General features: G+C 49.2%; 1 protein-coding gene across 1 annotated transcript in view; it reads left to right on the plus strand.

Annotated features, from left to right (window-relative positions):
• Window positions 1-313: 313 nt before the first annotated feature.
• Window positions 314-18451, plus strand: part of LOC144499485 (uncharacterized) — a 73521-nt gene continuing 55383 nt past the window's right edge. The window contains exons 1-2 of the mRNA XM_078221476.1: window positions 314-392; window positions 1557-1798. Coding sequence (XP_078077602.1) covers window positions 314-392; window positions 1557-1798 — 321 coding nt within the window. The remainder of the gene's footprint in view (window positions 393-1556; window positions 1799-18451) is intronic.

Below are 18451 nucleotides of genomic sequence, written 5' to 3' on the forward strand. Positions count from 1 at the left end.
CAGATCAGCCGTGATCTTTTTGAATGGGAGAGCAGGGTTCGAGGGGCTGAGTGGTCTCCTCCTGGTAATATTTGACTGTAAGTTGTTGCTGTTGACTGTGACCTTTGCACTGTGGGGATTCTCTGCCTCTTGTCTCCTTTTCCAGGCTGATTGAGCTGATGGGTTGATGGTCCTTCAGTCCAGTCCAGTTGGTGTTTATTTTTGCGTTCCTGGGAAAGATGCCATCTCCCCCCGACACGACCGGATTTGATTATTTCTGTTGATTGGTTGTTGGGATCGCTCAGAATAGAATATGGAAAGAACACCTGTCACCATGGTAACCGCCACCACAGGCCGAGAGCTACGCCTTCCTTCTGATTCGTCTGGAAAACCAGCCCCTCCCCCCCAACCCGGTAACCAGGGACAACCAGCCCCTCCGCCCAAACCTGGTAACCAGGGACAACCAGCCCCTCCCCCACAACCCGGTAACCAGGGGCGACCACCTCCTCCCACCCAACCCGGTAACCAGGGACAACCAGCCCCTCCCCCCCAACCTGGTAACAAGGGGAAACCAGCCCCTCCCCCCCAACCCAGTAACAAGGGGCAACCAGCCCCTCCCCCCCAACCTGAACCTGGTAACCAGGGGCAACCACCCCCTCCTACCCAACCCGGTAACCAGGGACAACCAGCCCCTCTCCCCCAACCCGGTAACAAGGGGCAACCAACCCCTCCCCTGCAACCCAGTAACAAGGGGCAACCAGCCCCTCCCCCCCAACCTGGTAACCAGGGACAACAACCCCCTGCCCCCCTACCCGGAAAACAGAGGCAACCGCCCCCTCCCCCCCAACCCGGAAACCAGGGGCAACCACTCCCTCCCCCCCAACCCGGAAACCAGAGGCAACCACCCCCTCCCCCCCAACCTGGTAACCAGGGACAACCAGCCCCTGCCCCCCAGCCCAGTAACCAGGGGCAACCACCCCCTCCCCCCCAACCTGGTAACCAGGGACAACCAGCCCCTGCCCCCCAACCCAGTAATCAGGGGCAACCACCCCCTCCCCCCCATCCTGGTAACCAGGGGCAACCACTCCCTCTCCCTCAACCCAGTAACAAGGGGCAACCAGCCCCTCTCCCCCAACCTGGTAACCAGGGGCAACCACCCCCACCCCCGCAACCCAGTAACAAGGGGCAACCAGCCCCTCCCCCCCAACCTGGTAACCAGGGACAACCACCCCCTACCCCACAACCCGGTAACCAGGGGCAACCACCCCTTCCCCTCCAACCCGGTAACAAGGGGCAACCAGCCCCTCCCCCCCAACCCGGTAACCAGGGGCAACCACCCCTTCCCCTCCAACCCGGTAACAAGGGGCAACCAGCCCCTCCCCTCCAACCCGGTAACCAGGGGCAACCACCTCCTCCCCTCCAACTTGGTAACAAGGGGCCACCAGCCCCTCCCCCCCAACCTGGGAACCAGGGGCAGCCACTCCCTCCCCCCCAACACGGTAACAAGGGGCAACCACTCCCTCCTCCACCCCCTCCCCCTCCTCCACCCCCACCCCCTCCCCCTCCTCTTCCCACAGGAGGGATTCAGAGGCAGGGAGTGACTCGGCGATCCACGCTGAGGAAGTTTAACTGGGATGCTCTTCCCCAGCACCGAGTGGTCGGGAAGCAAAACATCTGGACAGTGGACAAATGTCCTGAGCATTTCGACATCGACACCAAGAGGATGGAGGAGTTGTTCGGACGCAAAAATGATCAGAAACGGCTGAGTGTCCGTGGGAGCTTCCGAGCAAATTCTCCTCAGAGAAACGGTGAGGAACAGGTGAGCAAACCTGGACAGGCTTGTCAACTCAATAACACTCCGAGTGGAACACAACAGAGAGCAGAGGGAAGGAGGGGTGGAGGGAGAGGGAGGGAGAGAGGGAGAGGGATAGAGGGAAAGGGGGAGACGGGGAAAGAGAGAGGGAGGGGAGAGAGAGAGAGCGGGAGAAGAAGGGAGGGAGAGAGAGGGAGGAAGGGAGAGGGAGGGGGAGAGGGAGAGCGGAGAGAGCGAGGGAGAGGGGGAGAGGGAGGGAGGGAGAGGGGGAGAGGGAGAGCAGAGAGAGAGAGAGAGTGGGGGGGGGAGAGGAAGGGAGGGAGAGCGGGGGGAGGGAGAGCGGAGGGAGGGAGAGCGGGGGGAGGGAGAGCGGGGGGAGGGAGAGCGGGGGGAGGGAGAGCGGGGGGAGGGAGAGCGGGGGAGGGAGAGCGGGGGGAGGGAGTGCGGGGGGAGGGAGAGCGGGGGAGGGAGAGCGGAGCGAGGGAGAGCGGGGGGGGAGAGCGGGGGGAGGGAGAGCGGGGGGAGGGAGAGCGGGGGGAGGGAGAGTGGAGGAGGGAGAGCGGGGGGAGGGAGAGCGGGGGGAGGGAGAGCGGGGGGAGGGAGAGCGGGGGGAGGGAGAGCGGGGGGAGGGAGAGCGGGGGGAGGGAGAGCGGGGGGAGGGAGAGCGGGGGGAGGGAGAGAGCGGGGGGGGAGAGAGCGGGGGGGGAGAGAGCGGGGGGAGGGAGAGCGGGGGGGAGGGAGAGCGGGGGGGGAGAGAGCGGGGGGAGGGAGGGAGTGGGGAACGTAAGACTCTGTGGGTAGTGATTGATTGCTAACAGAATGCAAGGGACTGATTTTCATTGGGTGAGAATTAGCAGAGAGCTTACCGCCTGATCACTGACAATAACTCAACCCCGGAGATACAGGAAACTCCCCTCAGTCTGTGTGTGTGTGGCTGGAGATAGCGCCCAAACGCCTGGGAGGTACAACACTGGAAAAGGATTTATCTGTTTAGTCAGACAGAGAAAAGGAACTCAAGTAATGATTCTGTCATTCAGCTTTTCAGATTTAATTCAGAACACATTGAATAAATATTCATATCGCTGAAAAGAGGTTCATACTGTCGAAACTTTCCATCATTCACTCATCAGGACAAACACAAAAATACCAAATTTCAAATTCTCAAAACAATTCAGACCACAGGAGAGGAGCGTGCTGATTGGTTTGCAAATTGAATCGGATTGGCCAAGGCATTGCAATGGAGACAGGAACAGGGAACTATGGGCGCTCTAAGCTCCTGTGTGGCTCAGAGGGAGAGAGCTTGAAGATATTCCCATTGTTGGCAGGGAATAGCTCCCTGCCAGTGAATCAGCAACATGACAAGACTGGGTGATTAGGTTGCAGGTCTCAGGTGCATCGGAGCCTTGGTGAGTTGCTGCAGTGCACCTTGTAGATGGTACACACTGCTGCTACTGAGCGTCGGTGGGGGAGGGAGTGGATGTTTGTAGATGTGGTGCCAATCAAACGGCTGCTTTGTCCTGGATGGTGTCGAGCTTCTTGAGTGTTGTTGGAGCTGCACCCATCCAGGCAAGTGGGGAGTATTCCATCACACTCCTGACTTGTGCCTTGTAGCTGGTGGACAGGCTTTGGGGAGTCAGGAGGTGAGTTACTTGCCGCAGGATTCCCAGCCTCTGACCTGCTCTTGTAGCCACTGTGTTTATGTGGTGAGTCCAGTTGAGTTTCTGGTCAATGGTAACCATAGAACCATAGAACCATAGAAAATTACAGCTCAGAAACAGGCCTTTTGGCCCTTCTTGTCTGTGCCGAACCATTTTATGCCTAGTCCCACTGACCTGCACTTGGACCATATCCCTCCACACCCCTCTCATCCATGAACCCGTCCAAGTTTTTCTTAAAGGTTAAAAGTGACCCCGCATTTACCACTTTATCCGGCAGCTCATTCCACACTCCCACCACTCTCTGCGTGAAGAAGCCCCCCCTAATATTCCCTTTAAACTTTTCTCCTTTCACCCTTAACCCATGCCCTCTGGTTTTTTTCTCCCCTAGCCTCAGCGGAAAAAGCCTGCTTGCATTCACTCTATCTATACCCATCAAAATCTTATACACCTCTATCAAATCTCCCCTCAATCTTCTACGCTCCAGGGAATAAAGTCCCAACCTATTCAATCTCTCTCTGTAACTCAGCTTCTCAAGTCCCGGCAACATCCTTGTAAACCTTCTCTGCACTCTTTCAATCTTATTTACATCCTTCCTGTAACTAAGTGACCAAAACTGTACACAATACTCCAAATTCGGCCTCACCAATGCCTTATACAACCTTACCATAACACTCCAACTTTTATACTTGATACTCCGATTTATAAAGGCCAATGTACCAAAGGCACTCTTTACGACCCTATCCACCTGTGACGTCACTTTTAGGGAATTCTGTACCTGTATTCCCAGATCCCTCTGTTCAACTGCACTCTTCAGAGTCCTACCATTTACCCTGTACGTTCTTCTTTGGTTTGTCCTTCCAAAGTGCAATATCTCACACTTGTCTGCGTTAAATTCCATTTGCCATTTTTCAGCCCATTTTTCTAGTTGGTCCAAATCCCTCTGCAAGCTTTGAAAACCTTCCTCACTGTCCACTACACCTCCAATCTTTGTATCATCAGCAAACTTGCTGATCCAATTTACCACATTATCATCCAGATCATTGATATAGATGACAAACAACAATGGACCCAACACCGATCCCTGCGGCACACCACTAGTCACAGGCCTCCACTCAGAGAAGCAATCCTCCACAACCACTCTCTGGCTTCTTCCATTGAGCCAGTGTCTTATCCAATTTACTACCTCCCCATGTATACCCAGCGACTGAACCTTCCTAACTAACCTCCCATGAGGGACCTTGTCAAAGGCCTTGCTGAAATCCAGGTAGACAACATCCACCGCCTTCCCTTCATCCACTTTCCTGGTAACCTCCTGGAAAAACTCTAATAGATTGGTCAAACATGACCTACCACGCACAAAGCCATGTTGACTCTCCCTAATAAGTCCCTGTCTATCCAAATATTTGTAGATCCTATCCCTTATCACACCTTCCAATAACTTGCCCACCACCGACGTCAAACTTACTGGCCGATAATTTCCCGGATTTCTTTTGGAACCTTTTTTAAACAACGGAACAACATGAGCCACCCTCCAATCATCCGGCACCTCCCCTGTGAATACTGACATTTTAAATATGTCTGCCAGGGCCCCTGCAAGTTCAACACTAGCTTCCCTCAAGGTCCGTGGGAATACCCTGTCCGGTCCTGGGGATTTATCCACTCTGATTTGCCTCAAGACAGCGAGCACCTCCTCCCCTTTAATCTGTAAAGGTTCCATGGCCTCCCTACCAGTTTGCCCTATTTCCGTAGACTCCATGCCCGTTTCCTCAGTAAATACAGATGCAAAAAAACCATTTAGTATCTCCCCCATCTCTTTTGGTTCCATACACAGTCTACCACTCTGGTCTTCAAGAGGACCAATTTTATCCCTCACTATCCTTTTGCTCCTAACATACCTATAGAAGCTCTTTGGATTTTCCTTCACTCTGTCTGCCAAAGCAACCTCATGTCTTTTAGCCCTCCTGATTTCCCTCTTAAGTAGCTTCTTGCACTTTTTATACTCCTCGAGCATCTGATCTGTTCCTTGCTGCCTGTACATTTCATACAACTCTCTCTTCCTCTTAATCAGTGTTACAATCTCCCTCGAGAACCAAGGTTCCTTATTCCTATTTACTTTGCCTTTAATCCTGACAGGAACATACAAACTCTGCACTCTCAAAATTTCTCCTTTGAAGGCCTCCCACTTTCCATTTACATCCTTACCAGAGAACAGCCTGTGCCAATCCACACTTCCCAGATCCCTTCTCATTTCATCAAATTTGGCCTTTTTCCAGTTCAGAACTTCAACCCGAGGACCAGATCTATCCTTATCCACGATCAGGTTGAAACTAATGGCATTATGATCACTGGATCCAAAGTGTTCCCTCACACTCACATCCATCACCTGCCCTAACTCATTTCCCAATAGGAGATCCAATATCGCATCCTCTCTAGTTGGCACCTCTATATACTGATGTAGAAAATTCTCCTGAACACATTTTACAAACTCTACCCCGTCTAAACCTTTAACAGTATGCGAGTCCCAATCTATATGTGGAAAATTAAAATCCCCTACGATCACAACTTTGTGTTTCTTGCAGTTGTCAGCTATCTCTCCGCTGATTTGCTCCTCCAGTTCTCGCTGACTATTGGGTGGTCTATAATACAAGCCCATTAATGTGGTCATACCTTTCCTGTTTCTCAGCTCCACCCATAGGGCCTCTGTAGACAAGCTCCCTAATCTATCCTGCCTGAGTACCGCTGTAACATTTTCCCTGACCAACAATGCCAACCCCCCACCTTTTATCCCTCTGCCTCTATCCCGCCTGAAACATTGGAACCCTGGAACATTGAGCTGCCAGTCCTGCCCCTCCTGTAGCCAAGTTTCACTAATGGCTATAATGTCATATTTCCACGTGTCTATCCATGCCTTCAGCTCATCTGCCTTCCCTACAATACTCCTGGCATTGAAATGGACACACCTCAAAAAATTATTTCCACCACACTCTACCCTTCCATTTGTGATGTTGCTTGAACTAACCTGTCTTTTTACCCCTGCTCCACTATCTGCTCTGGCACTCTGGTTCCCACCCCCCTGCAAATCTAGTTTAAACGCTCCCCAATAACACTAGCAAATCTCCCTGCAAGTATATTGGTCCCCTTGTAGTTTAGGTGTAACCCGTCTCTCTTGTACAGGTCCCACCTGCCCCAGAAGAGGTCCCAATGATCCAAGAATTGGAAACCCTGCCCCCTGCACCAGTTCCTCAGCCACCTGTTCATCTGCCCAAGCATCCTACTCCTGCCCTCACTGGCATGTGGCTCAGGTAGCAATCCTGAGATTACTACCCTCGGGGTCCTGCTTTTTAACTTCCTTCCAAGCTCTTTGTACTCACTCTTTAGGACCGCCTCACTCTTCCTTCCCATGTCATTGGTACCGACATGTACCACGACATCTGGCTGATCACCTTCCCTCTTTAGAACGCTGTGCACTCGATCCGAGACATCGCTGACCTTGGCACCTGGGAGGCAACAAACCATGCGGGAGTCTCTGTCCCGACCACAGAACCTCCGGTCCGTACCTCTGACCATCGAGTCCCCTATCACTACTGCTCTCCTCTTCTTCATCCCACGCTTTTGCACTGTAGAACCAGACTCAGTATCAGAGTTCCGGCTGTTGCAGCCTTTCCCAGGTAAAGCATCTCCCACAACAGTATCCAATTCAGTATACCTGTTGTGGAGGGGTATGGCCACAGGGGAACCCTGCTCTGCCTGTCCTTTCACACTGCCATTTCCTCTCCTTACAGTAACCCAATTTCCTGTGCTCTGCTGCTTAGGTGTAACTATCTCCCTAAAGCTACTGTCTATAAACTTCTCATTCTCCCGAATTAGATGGAGGTCATCAAGCTCCTTCTCCAGTTCCCTAACACGCTTTGCCAGCAGCTGCAGCTGAATGCATCTTTTGCAGGTGCTGTCGTCAGGGATACCGGAGGTCTCCCTGATCTCCCACATCCTGCAGGAGGAGCATTCCAACATCTTGCCGGGCATATTTTTTTTTGCTCTGGGGAAATACAGGAATAAACTTTCTGAAAAGAAAAAAATAACCTACTCTCGCCTCTGCCTGTTCTCGCCGAAGCCTGTTTTGAGCCAAAGCCCTTCAGCTCTCACTCTGTCCCCTGCTCAAGCCTGTTTTGAGCCAAAGCCCTTCAGCTCTCACTCTGTCCCCTGCTCAAGCCTGTTTTGAGCCAAAGCCCTTCAGCTCTCACTCTGTCCCCTGCTCACTCCGCTGTCCGCTAACGACGCTGCCCGCTCAAAGGCGCGGCCTACTTTTAAACCCTCCAAAACCTTCCCAGGCTGCTGCTGGGCCTATTTCCTGTTTTGAAAAAAAACCTCCGATTTTTTTCACAAATTTAACTGAAAAATAATTAAATAAATTCGTGCACAAACAAGCTCCCTTATCCTCAGCCTGCTCCTGTGGAACAATGAGGCTGAAACCTCCAAGTTAAGCACTTTTAAACCCTCCAAAACCTTCCCAGGCTGCTGCTGGGCCTATTTCCTCAGGATGTTGACAGTGGGGGATTCAGTGATGGTTACACCATTGAATGTGATGGTCATTGCCTGGCACTTGTGTGGCATAAATGTTACTGCCACTTATCATGGACACAGGTTGCTTCAGGATCTGAGGAGTCTCACATGGTGTTGAACATTGTGTAAACATCAGTGCGCATCCTTTGCATCTGTCCATGACAGTATCGGGAGAAATGACCACTGCACAGTCCTTGTGGAGGTGAAGTCCCGGAAATAGTGACCACAATTCTGTTAGCTTTAGGATAGTGATGGAAAAGGATGAGTGGTGTCCCAAGGGTAAGGTGTTGGATTGGGGGAAGGCTAACTTTAGTGGAATTAGGCAGAATTTGGCAGCTGTTGATTGGGAGAGGCTGTTTGAGGGTAAATCCACATCTGGCATGTGGGAGTCTTTTAAGGAACAGTTGTTAGGGCTGCAGGATAGGCATGTGCCTGTAAAAAAGAAGGATAGGAAGGGTAGGATTCGAGAACCGTGGATAACCAGGGAAATTGAGGGATTGGTCAAAAAGAAAAGAGTGGCGTACGTTAGGTCCAGGCAGCTAAAAACGGAGGGAGCTCTGGAGGAACACAAAGAAAGTAGGAAAGAACTCAAACGAGGAATTAGAAGGGCAAAAAGGGGTCATGAAATGTCCTTGGCAGACAGGATTAAGGAGAATCTCAAGGCATTTTATTCATACGTTAGGAAAAAATCAGACCTCTCAGGGACAAAAGTGGGGAATTATGCTCAGAGTCCAAAGTAGGGGAGATCCTAAATGAATACTTTGCGTCGGTATTCACAAAGGAGAGGGATGTGTTGACTGGGAGTGTCTTGGAGGGAAGTGTTGACCCGTTAAAGAAAATCTCCATTACAAGGGAGGAAGTGTTAGGTTTGTTAGAGAATATAAAGACTGACAAACCTCCAGGGCCTGATGGAATCTATCCCAGGCTGCTCAGGGAGATGAGAGATGAAATCGCTGGGCCTCTGACGCAAATCTTTGTCTCGTCACTGGACACAGGTGAGGTCCCAGAGGATTGGAGGATAGCTAATGTGGTCCCGTTATTTAAGAAGGGTAGGAAGGATAACCCGGGAAATTATAGGCCGGTGAGCTTGACGTCCGTGGTTGGGAAGTTGTTGGAGAGGATTCTTAGAGATAGGATGTATGCGCATTTAGAAAGGAATAAACTCATTAACGAGTCAGCATGGTTTTGTGAGAGGGAGGTCATGCCTCACTAACCTGGTAGAGTTTTTTGAAGAAGTGACTAGAATGGTTGACGAGGGAAGGGCCGTGGATGTCGTCTATATGGACTTTAGTAAGGCGTTTGACAAAGTCCCTCATGGTAGGTTGGTGAAAAAGGTTGGATCTCATGGGATAAAGGGGGAGGTGGCTAGATGGGTGGAGAACTGGCTTGGTCACAGAAGACAGAGGGTGGTAGTGGAAGGGTCTTTTTCTGGCTGGATGCCTGTGACTAGTGGTGTTCCGCAGGGCTCTGTATTGGGACCTCTGCTGTTTGTGATTTATATAAACGATCTGGAAGAAGGTGTAACTGGGGTGATCAGTAAGTTTGCGGACGACACGAAAATGGCTGGACTGGTCAGAGACTACAGAAGGATATAGATAGGCTGGAAATTTGGGCAAAGTAATGGCAGATGGAGTTCAATCCAGATAAATGCGAAGTGATGCATTTTGATAGAACTAACGTAGGGGGGAGCTATATGATAAATGCCAGAACCATAAAGGGTGTAGATACGCAGAGGGACCTGGGTGTGCAAGTCCACAGATCCTCGAAGGTGACGTCTCAGGTGGAGAAGGTAGTGAAGAGGGCATATGGCATGCTTACCTTTATAGGACGGGGCATAGAGTATAAAAGTTGGGGTCTGATGTTGCAGTTGTATAGAACGTTGGTTCGGCCGCATTTGGAATACTGCGCCCAGTTCTGGTCGCCACACTACCAGAAGGACGTGGAGGCTTTAGAGAGAGTGCAGAGGAGGTTTACCAGGATGCTGCCTGGTATGGAAGGGCTTAGATATGAGGAGAGATTGTGTAAACTGGAGTTGTTCTCACTGGAAAGATGGAGGATGAGGGGTGACCTAATAGAGGTGTATAAAATTATGAAAGGCATAGATAGGGTGAACAGTGGGAAGCTTTTTCCCAGGTCGGTGGTGATGTTCATGAGGGGTCATAGGTTCAAGGTGAGGGTGGGGGAGGTTTAACACGGATATCAGAAGGACGTATTTTACACAGAGGGTGGTGGGGGCCTGGAATGCGCTGCCGGGCAAGGTGGTGGAGGTGGACACACTGGGAACGTTTAAGACTTATCTAGCTAACCATATGAATGGAGTGGGAATGGAGGGATACAAAAGAATGGTCTAGTTTGGACCAGGGAGCGGCACGGGCTTGGAGGGCCAAAGGGCCTGTTCCTGCGCTGTATTGTTTTTTGTTCTTTGTTCAGGCGCATCCCCTGACTACAGGGGAGTCATGATGTGGAGATGCCGGCATTGAACATAAGAACATAAGAACATAAGAAATAGGAGCAGGAGTAGGCCATCTGGCCCCTCGAGCCTGCCCCGCCATTCAACAAGATCATGGCTGATCTGAAGCGAATCAGTTCCACTTACCCGCCTGATCCCCATATCCCCTAATTCCCTTATTGATCAGAAAACTATCTACCCGTGATTTAAACATATTCAATGAGGAAGCCTCCACCACTTCAATGGGCAGAGAATTCCAGAGATTCACTACCCTCTGAGAGAAGAAGTTCCCCCTCAACTCTGTTCTGAACCGGCCCCCCCCTTATTTTGAGGCTGTGCCCTCTAGTTCTGGTTTCCCTTCTAAGTGGAAAGAATCTCTCCACCTCTACCCTATCCAGCCCCTTCATTATCTTATATGTCTCTATAAGATCACCCCTCATCCTTCTAAACTCCAACGAGTACAGACCCAATCTGTTTAATCTCTCCTCATAAGCTACACCCCTCATCTCCGGTATCAACCTGGTGAACCTTCTCTGCACTCCCTCCAAGGCCAATATATCCTTTTGCAAATAAGGGGACCAAAACTGCACACAGTACTCCAGTTGCGGCCTCACCAGTGCCTTGTACAGTTGCAGCAAGACCTCCCTGCTTTTATATTCTATCCCCCTCGCGATAAAGGCCAACATTCCATTCGCCTTCTTGATCACCTGCTGCACCTGCAGACTGAGTTTTTGCGATTCGTGTACAAGGACCCCCAGGTCCCTCTGCACAGTCGCACGATGTAATTTTTCTCCATTTAAATAATATTCCAATTTACTATTATTTCTTCCAAAGTGGATAACCTCACATTTGCTAACGTTATATTCCATCTGCTAGATTCTCGCCCACTCGCTCAGCCTATCCAAATCTCTCTGCAGACTTTCCGCGTCCTCCACGCAATTCGCTTTCCCACTCACTTTCGTATCATCAGCAAACTTGAATACCCTAGATTCAGTCCCCTCCTCCAGATCATCTATGTAAATGGTAAACAATTGAGGCCCCAGCACCGATCCCTGCGGCACGCCACTGGTCACCAACTGCCAACCAGAAAAGCATCCATTTATCCCAACTCTCTGCTTCCTGTTAGATAGCCAATCCCCAATCCACGCCAACACCTTACCCCTAACTCCGTGTACCCCAATCTTCTGCAGCAACCTTTTGTGAGGCACCTTATCGAAATTGGACTGGGGTAAACACAGTAAGAAGTCTAACAACACCAGGTTTAAAGTCCAGCAGGTTTATTTGGTTGCAAAAGACACTAGCTTTCGGAACAGGCTGTCCCTTCGTCAGGTGGGTGGGAGTTCTGATCACAAACAGGGCACAAAGACACAAACTGGCTAGATGGGTGGAGAACTGGCTTGGTCACAGAAGACAGAGGGTGGAGCTATATGATAAATGGCAGAACCATAAAGGGTGTAGATACGCAGAGGGACCTGGGTGTGCAAGTCCACAGATCCTTGAAAGTGACGTCACAGGTGGAGAAGATGGTGAAGAAGGCATATGATGTGGAGATGCCGGCGTTGGACTGGGGTAAACACAGTAAGAGGTTTAACAACACCAGGTTAAAGTCCAACAGGTTTATTTGGTAGCAAAAGCCACACAAGCTTTCGAGGCTCTAAGCCCCTTCTTCAGGTGAGTGGGAATTCTGTTCACAAACAGAACTTATAAAGACACAGACTCAATTTACATGAATAATGGTTGGAATGCGAATACTTACAACTAATCCAGTCTTTAAGAAACAAAACAATGGGAGTGGAGAGAGCATCAAGACAGGCTAAAAAGATGTGTATTGTCTCCAGACAAGACAGCCAGTGAAACTCTGCAGGTCCACGCAACTGTGGGAGTTACAAATAGTGTGACATAAACCCAATATCCCGGTTGAGGCCGTCCTTGTGTGTGCGGAACTTGGCTATCAGTTTCTGCTCAGCGACTCTGCGCTGTCGTGTGTCGCGAAGGCCGCCTTGGAGAACGCTTACCCGAATATCCGAATACCCGATATTCGGGTAAGCGTTCTCCAAGGCGGCCTTCGCGACACACGACAGCGCAGAGTCGCTGAGCAGAAACTGATAGCCAAGTTCCGCACACACAAGGACGGCCTCAACCGGGATATTGGGTTTATGTCACACTATTTGTAACTCCCACAGTTGCGTGGACCTGCAGAGTTTCACTGGCTGTCTTGTCTGGAGACAATACACATATTTTTAGCCTGTCTTGATGCTCTCTCCACTCCCATTGTTTTGTTTCTTAAAGACTGGATTAGTTGTAAGTATTCGCATTCCAACCATTATTCATGTAAATTGAGTCTGTGTCTTTATAAGTTCTGTTTGTGAACAGAATTCCCACTCACCTGAAGAAGGGGCTTAGAGCCTCGAAAGCTTGTGTGGCTTTTGCTACCAAATAAACCTGTTGGACTTTAACCTGGTGTTGTTAAACCTCTTACTGTGAAGAAGGCATATGGCATGCTTGCCTTTATAGGACGGGGCATAGAGTATAAAAGTTGGGGTCTGATGTTGCAGATGTATAGAACGTTGGTTCGGCCGCATCTGGAATACTGCGCCCAGTTCTGGTTGCCACACTGCCAGAAGGACGTGGAGGCTTTGGAGAGAGTGCAGAGGAGGTTTACCAGGATGTTACCTGGTATGGAGGGGCTTCGTTATGAGGAGAGATTGGGTAAACTGGGGTTGTTCTCCCTGGAAAGACGGAGGTTGAGGGGAGACTTAATAGAGGTGTATAAAATTATGAAAGGCATAGATAGGGTGAACGGTGGGAAGCTTTTCCCCAGGTCGGTGGTGACGTTCACGAGGGGTCATAGGTTCAAGGTGAAGGGGGGGAGGTTTAACACGGATATCAGACGGACATATTTTATACAGAGGGTGGTGGGGGCCTGGAATGCGCTGCCAGGCAAAGTGGTGGAGGCGGACACACTGGGAACGTTTAAGACTTATCTAGACAGCCATATGAACGGAGTGGGAATGGAGGGATACAAAAGAATGGTCTAGTTTGGACCAGGGAGCGGCACGGGCTTGGAGGGCCGAAGGGCCTGTTCCTGTGCTGTATTTTTCTTTGTTCTTTGTTCAATTTACACGAATAATGATTGGAATGTGAGTCTTTACAGCTAATCAAGTCTTAAAGGTACAGACAATGTGATTGGAGGGAGCATTAAACACAGGTTAAAGAGATGTGTATTGTCTCCAGACAGGACTAGTGAGATTTTGCACATCCAGGCAGGTTGTGGGGGTTACAGATAGTGTGACACGAACCCAATATCCCAATATCCAGGGGAGGTCCCAGAGGATTGGAGAATAGTTAATGTTGTTCCTTTGTTTAAGGAGGGTAGCAAGAATAATCCAGGTAATTACAGGCCGGTGAGCCTTACATCAGTGGCAGGGAAATTATTGGAGAAGATTCTTCGAGACAGGATTTATTCCCACTTGGAAATAAGTGGACGTATTAGCGAGAGGCAACATGGTTTTGTGAAGGGAAGGTCGCATCTAACGAACTTGATCGAGTTTTTCGAGGAAGTGACGAAGATGATTGATGAGGGTAGGGCAGTGGATGTTGTCTACATGGACTTCAGTAAGGCCTTTGACAAGGTCCCTCATGGCAGACTGGTGCAGAAGGTGAAGTCGCATGGGATCAGAGGTGAGCTGGCAAGGTGGATACAAAACTGGCTCGGTCAAAGAAGACAGAGGGTAGCAGTGGAAGGGTGCGTTTCTGAATGGAGGGCTGTGACAAGTGGTGTTCTTCAGGGATCAATGCTGGGATCTTTGATGTTTGTAATATATATAAATGATTTGGAGGAAAATGTAACTGGTTTGATTCGTACGTTTGCGGACGACACAAAGGTTGGTGGATTTGCAGATAGCGATGAGGACCATCAGAGGATACAGCAGGATACAGATCAGTTGGAGACTTGGGCAGAGAGATGGCAGATGGAGTTTAATCCGGACAAATGTGAGGGAATGCATTTTGGAAAGTCTAATACAGATAGAAAATATACAGTAAATGGCAGAACCCTTAAGAGTATTGATAGGCAGGGGGATCTGGGTGTACAGGTACACAGGTCACTGAAAGTGGCAATGCAGGTGGAGAAGGTAGTCAAGAAGGCATACGGCATGCTTGCCTTCATCGGCTGGGGCATTGAGTTTAAAAATTGGCAAGTCATGTTGCAGCTTTATATAACCCTAGTTAGGCCGCACTTGAAATACAGTGTTCAATTCTGGTCGCCACACTATCAGAAGGATGTGGAGGCTCTGGAGAGGGTACAGAAAAGATATACCAGGATGTTGCCTGCTATGGAGGGTATTAGCTATGAGGAAAGGTTGGAGAAACTTGGTTTGTTCTCACTGGAACGACGGAGGTTGAGGGGCGACCTGATAGAAGTCTTCACGATTATGAGGGGCATAGACAGAGTGGATAGTCACAACAAAGAACAAAGAACAGTACAGCAAAGGAAACAGGCCCTTCGGCCCTCCAAGCCTGTGCCGCTCCTTGGTCCAACTAGACCAATCGTTTGTATCCCTCCATTCCCAGGCTGCTCATGTGACTATCCAGGTAAGTCTTAAACGATGTCAGCATGCCTGCCTCCACCACCCTACTTGGCAGCGCATTCCAGGCCCCCACCACCCTCTGTGTAAAAAACATCCTTCTAATATCTGAGTTATACTTCGCCCCTCTCACCTTGAGCCCGTGACCCCTCGTGAGCGTCACTTCTGATCTGGGAAAAAGCTTCCGACCGTTCACCCTATCTATCCCCTTCATAATCTTGTGCACCTCTATTAGATCTCCCCTCATTCTCCGTCTTTCCAGGGAGAACAACCCCAGTTTTCCCAATCTCTCAAAAGAAGCTTTTTCCCAGGATGGAAGAGTCAATTACTAGGGGGCATGAGTTTAAGGTGCGAAGGGCAAGGTTTAAAGGAGATGTACGAGGCAAGTTTTTTACACAGAGGGTGGTGGGTGCCTGGAACTCGCTGCCGGGGGAGGTAGTGGAAGCAGATACGGTAGTGACTTTTAAGGGGTGTCTTGACAAATACATGAATAGGATGGGAATAGAGGGATATGGTCCCCGGAAGGGTAGGGGGTTTTAGTTCAGTCGGGCAGCATGGTTGGTGTAGGTTTGGTAGGCCAAAGGGCCTGTTCCTGTGCTGTAATTTTCTTTGTTCTTGTGTTGTGTGGCGCTATCACCATGCTAAATGGGATAGATTTCGAACCGATCTAGCAACTCAAACCTGTGCATCCATGAGGCGCTATGGGCCATCAAGCTTCTTGAGGGGAAAGGGGGAATCAGGATATTGAATTCGATGATCAGCCATGATCAAAATGAATGGCGGAGCAGGCTCAAAGGGCCGAATGGCCAGGAGCAGCACCAGGCATACCTTAAAATGAGGTGTCAACCTGATGAAGTTCCAACACAGGACTTGCATGCCAAACGGAAAAAACAGCAAATGATAGACCGAGCTGAGCGATCCCACAACCCATGGATCAGATCCAAGCTCTACAGTCCTTCCACATCTTGTTGTGAATGGTGATGGACAATTAAACTGGAAGTCTACTCTCGATCATCAGTAAAGTGATGGAAGGGGTTATCGACAGCGTTATCAAGCAGCACCTGCTTAGCAATAACCTGTTCAGTGACACCGAGTTTGGGTTTCGCCAGGGTCACTCAGCTCCTACAGCCTTGATTGGCTAATAGGAAAAAGTTAAAAGTAAAAGTTTATTTATTAGTCACAAATAAGGCTTACATTAACACTGCAATGAAGTTACTGTGAAATTCCCCTCGTCGCCACACTCCGGCGGCTGTTCGGGTCAATGCACCTAACCAGCACGTCTTTCAGACTATGGGAGGAAGCAGAGAGTAGGCATAAATGGGTCATTATCTGGATGGCGAGATGTGAATGTGGATCAGTGCTGGGACTCAACTCTTTACAATTTATATCAATGACTTGGATGAAGGAGCCAATGGGGATGGTTGCTAAATTTACTGATGAAACAAAAATAGGCTGGAAAGTAAATTGTGAAGGGGACATAAGGAGTCTACTAAAGCATAATAGCTAGGTTAGGTGAGTGGCAAAGATCTAGTATAACGCGGGCAAATGAGAAGTTGTCCATTTTGGCAGCATGAATAAAAAAGAAACTTATCATCCAAATGGTGAGAGATTGTAGAGCTTTGAGATGCAGAGGGATCTGGGTGTCCTTGTGCATGAATCACAAAAAGTTAGTATGCAGGTACAGCAAGTAATTAGGAAAATTAATTGTGTGTTATAGTTTATTGTGAGGGGAATTGATGACAAAACTGGGCAGTTATGCTTCAGTTGCACAGGGCATTGGTGAGATCACATCTGGAGTATTATGTACAGTACTGGCCTTATTATGTAAGGAAATAAGTAACTGCTTTAGAAACAGTTCAGAGAAGGTTTACTAGACTAATACCAGGAATGAGAGAGTTGTCTTATGAGGAACGGCTGTACAGGTTAGGTTTGTATCCACTAGATTTTGGAAAAGTAACAGGCAACTTGGATATTGACAGGGTGGATGTGGAGAGGATGTTTCCACTTGTAGGAGAATCTAGAACTAGGGGTCGCTGTTTAAAAGTAAGGGGTCGCTCATCTAAGACTGAAATGGGGAGAAATATTTCTCTCAGAAGGTCATGAGTCTCTGGAACTCTCTTCCTCAAAACATGGTGGAATCAGTGGGTGGAACTTTCTCAAGCCTCCTCCAACTGGTGAGTTCACTGGAGGATAATGGGTAGAATATGGTGGGAGGCTCAGAATTCGGTTTGATGCTGGTGTTAATTTGCAGTGGGGGTTTCCAGGAGTACTGCGTGCAGTTTAATTTCCCTTATTGAGAAAGGATCATAGAGTCATAGAGGTTTACAGCATGGAAACAGGCCCTTTGGCCCAACTTGTCCATGCCGCCCCTTTTTTTAACCACAAAGCTAATCCCAATTGCCCACATTTGGCCCATATCCCTCTATACCCATCGTACCCATGTAACTGTCTAAATGCTTTTTAAAAGACAAAATTGTACCCACCTCTACTAATACCTCTGGCAGCTTGTTCCAGGCACTCACCACCCTCTGTGTGAAAAAATTGCTCCTCTGGACACTTTTGTATCTCTCCCCTCTCACTTCAAACCTATGCCCTCTAGTTTTAGACTCCCCTACTTTTGGGAAAAGATGTTGACTATCTAGCTGACCTATGCCCCTCATTATTTTACAGGCCTCTATAAGATCACCCCTAAGCCCCTGTGGTGGGTAAGTTGTTGGAAGGTATTTTGAGAGACAGGATCTACAGGCATTTAGAGACGCAAGGACTGATTAGGGACAGTCAGCATGGCTTTGAGAGTGGAAAATCATGTCTCACAAATTTGATTGAGTTTTTTGAATGGGTAATCAAGAAGGTAGATGAGGGCAGTGCAGTTGATGTTGTCTACATGGACTTTAACAAGGCCTTTGACAAGGTACCGCATGGTAGGTTGTTGCATGAGGTTAAATCTCACGGGATACAGGGTGAGATAGCTAAATGGATACAAAATTGGCTTAATGACAGAAGCCAGAGGGTGGTTGTAGAGAGTTGTTTTTCAAACTGGAGGCCTGTGTCCAGCGGTGTGTCTCAGGGATCAGTGCTGGGTCCACTGTTATTTGTCATTTATATCAATGATTTGGATGAGAATATAGGAGTCATGGTTAGTAAGTTTGCAGATGACACCAAGATTGGTGGCATAGTGGACAGTGAAGAAAGTTATCTCCAATTGCAACGCGATCTTGATCAATTGGGCCAGTGGGCTGACGAATGGCAGATGGAGTTTAATTTAGACAAATGCGAGGTGATGAATTTTGGTAGATCGAACCAGGGCAGGACTTACTCAGTTAATGGTAGGGCGTTGGGGAGAGTTACAGAACAAAGAGATCTAGGGGTACAGGTTCATAGCTCCTTGAAAGCGGAGTCACAGGTG

Source organism: Mustelus asterias, chromosome 10, assembly GCF_964213995.1.
Source record: "Mustelus asterias chromosome 10, sMusAst1.hap1.1, whole genome shotgun sequence".
Taxonomy (NCBI): Eukaryota; Metazoa; Chordata; class Chondrichthyes; order Carcharhiniformes; family Triakidae; genus Mustelus; species Mustelus asterias.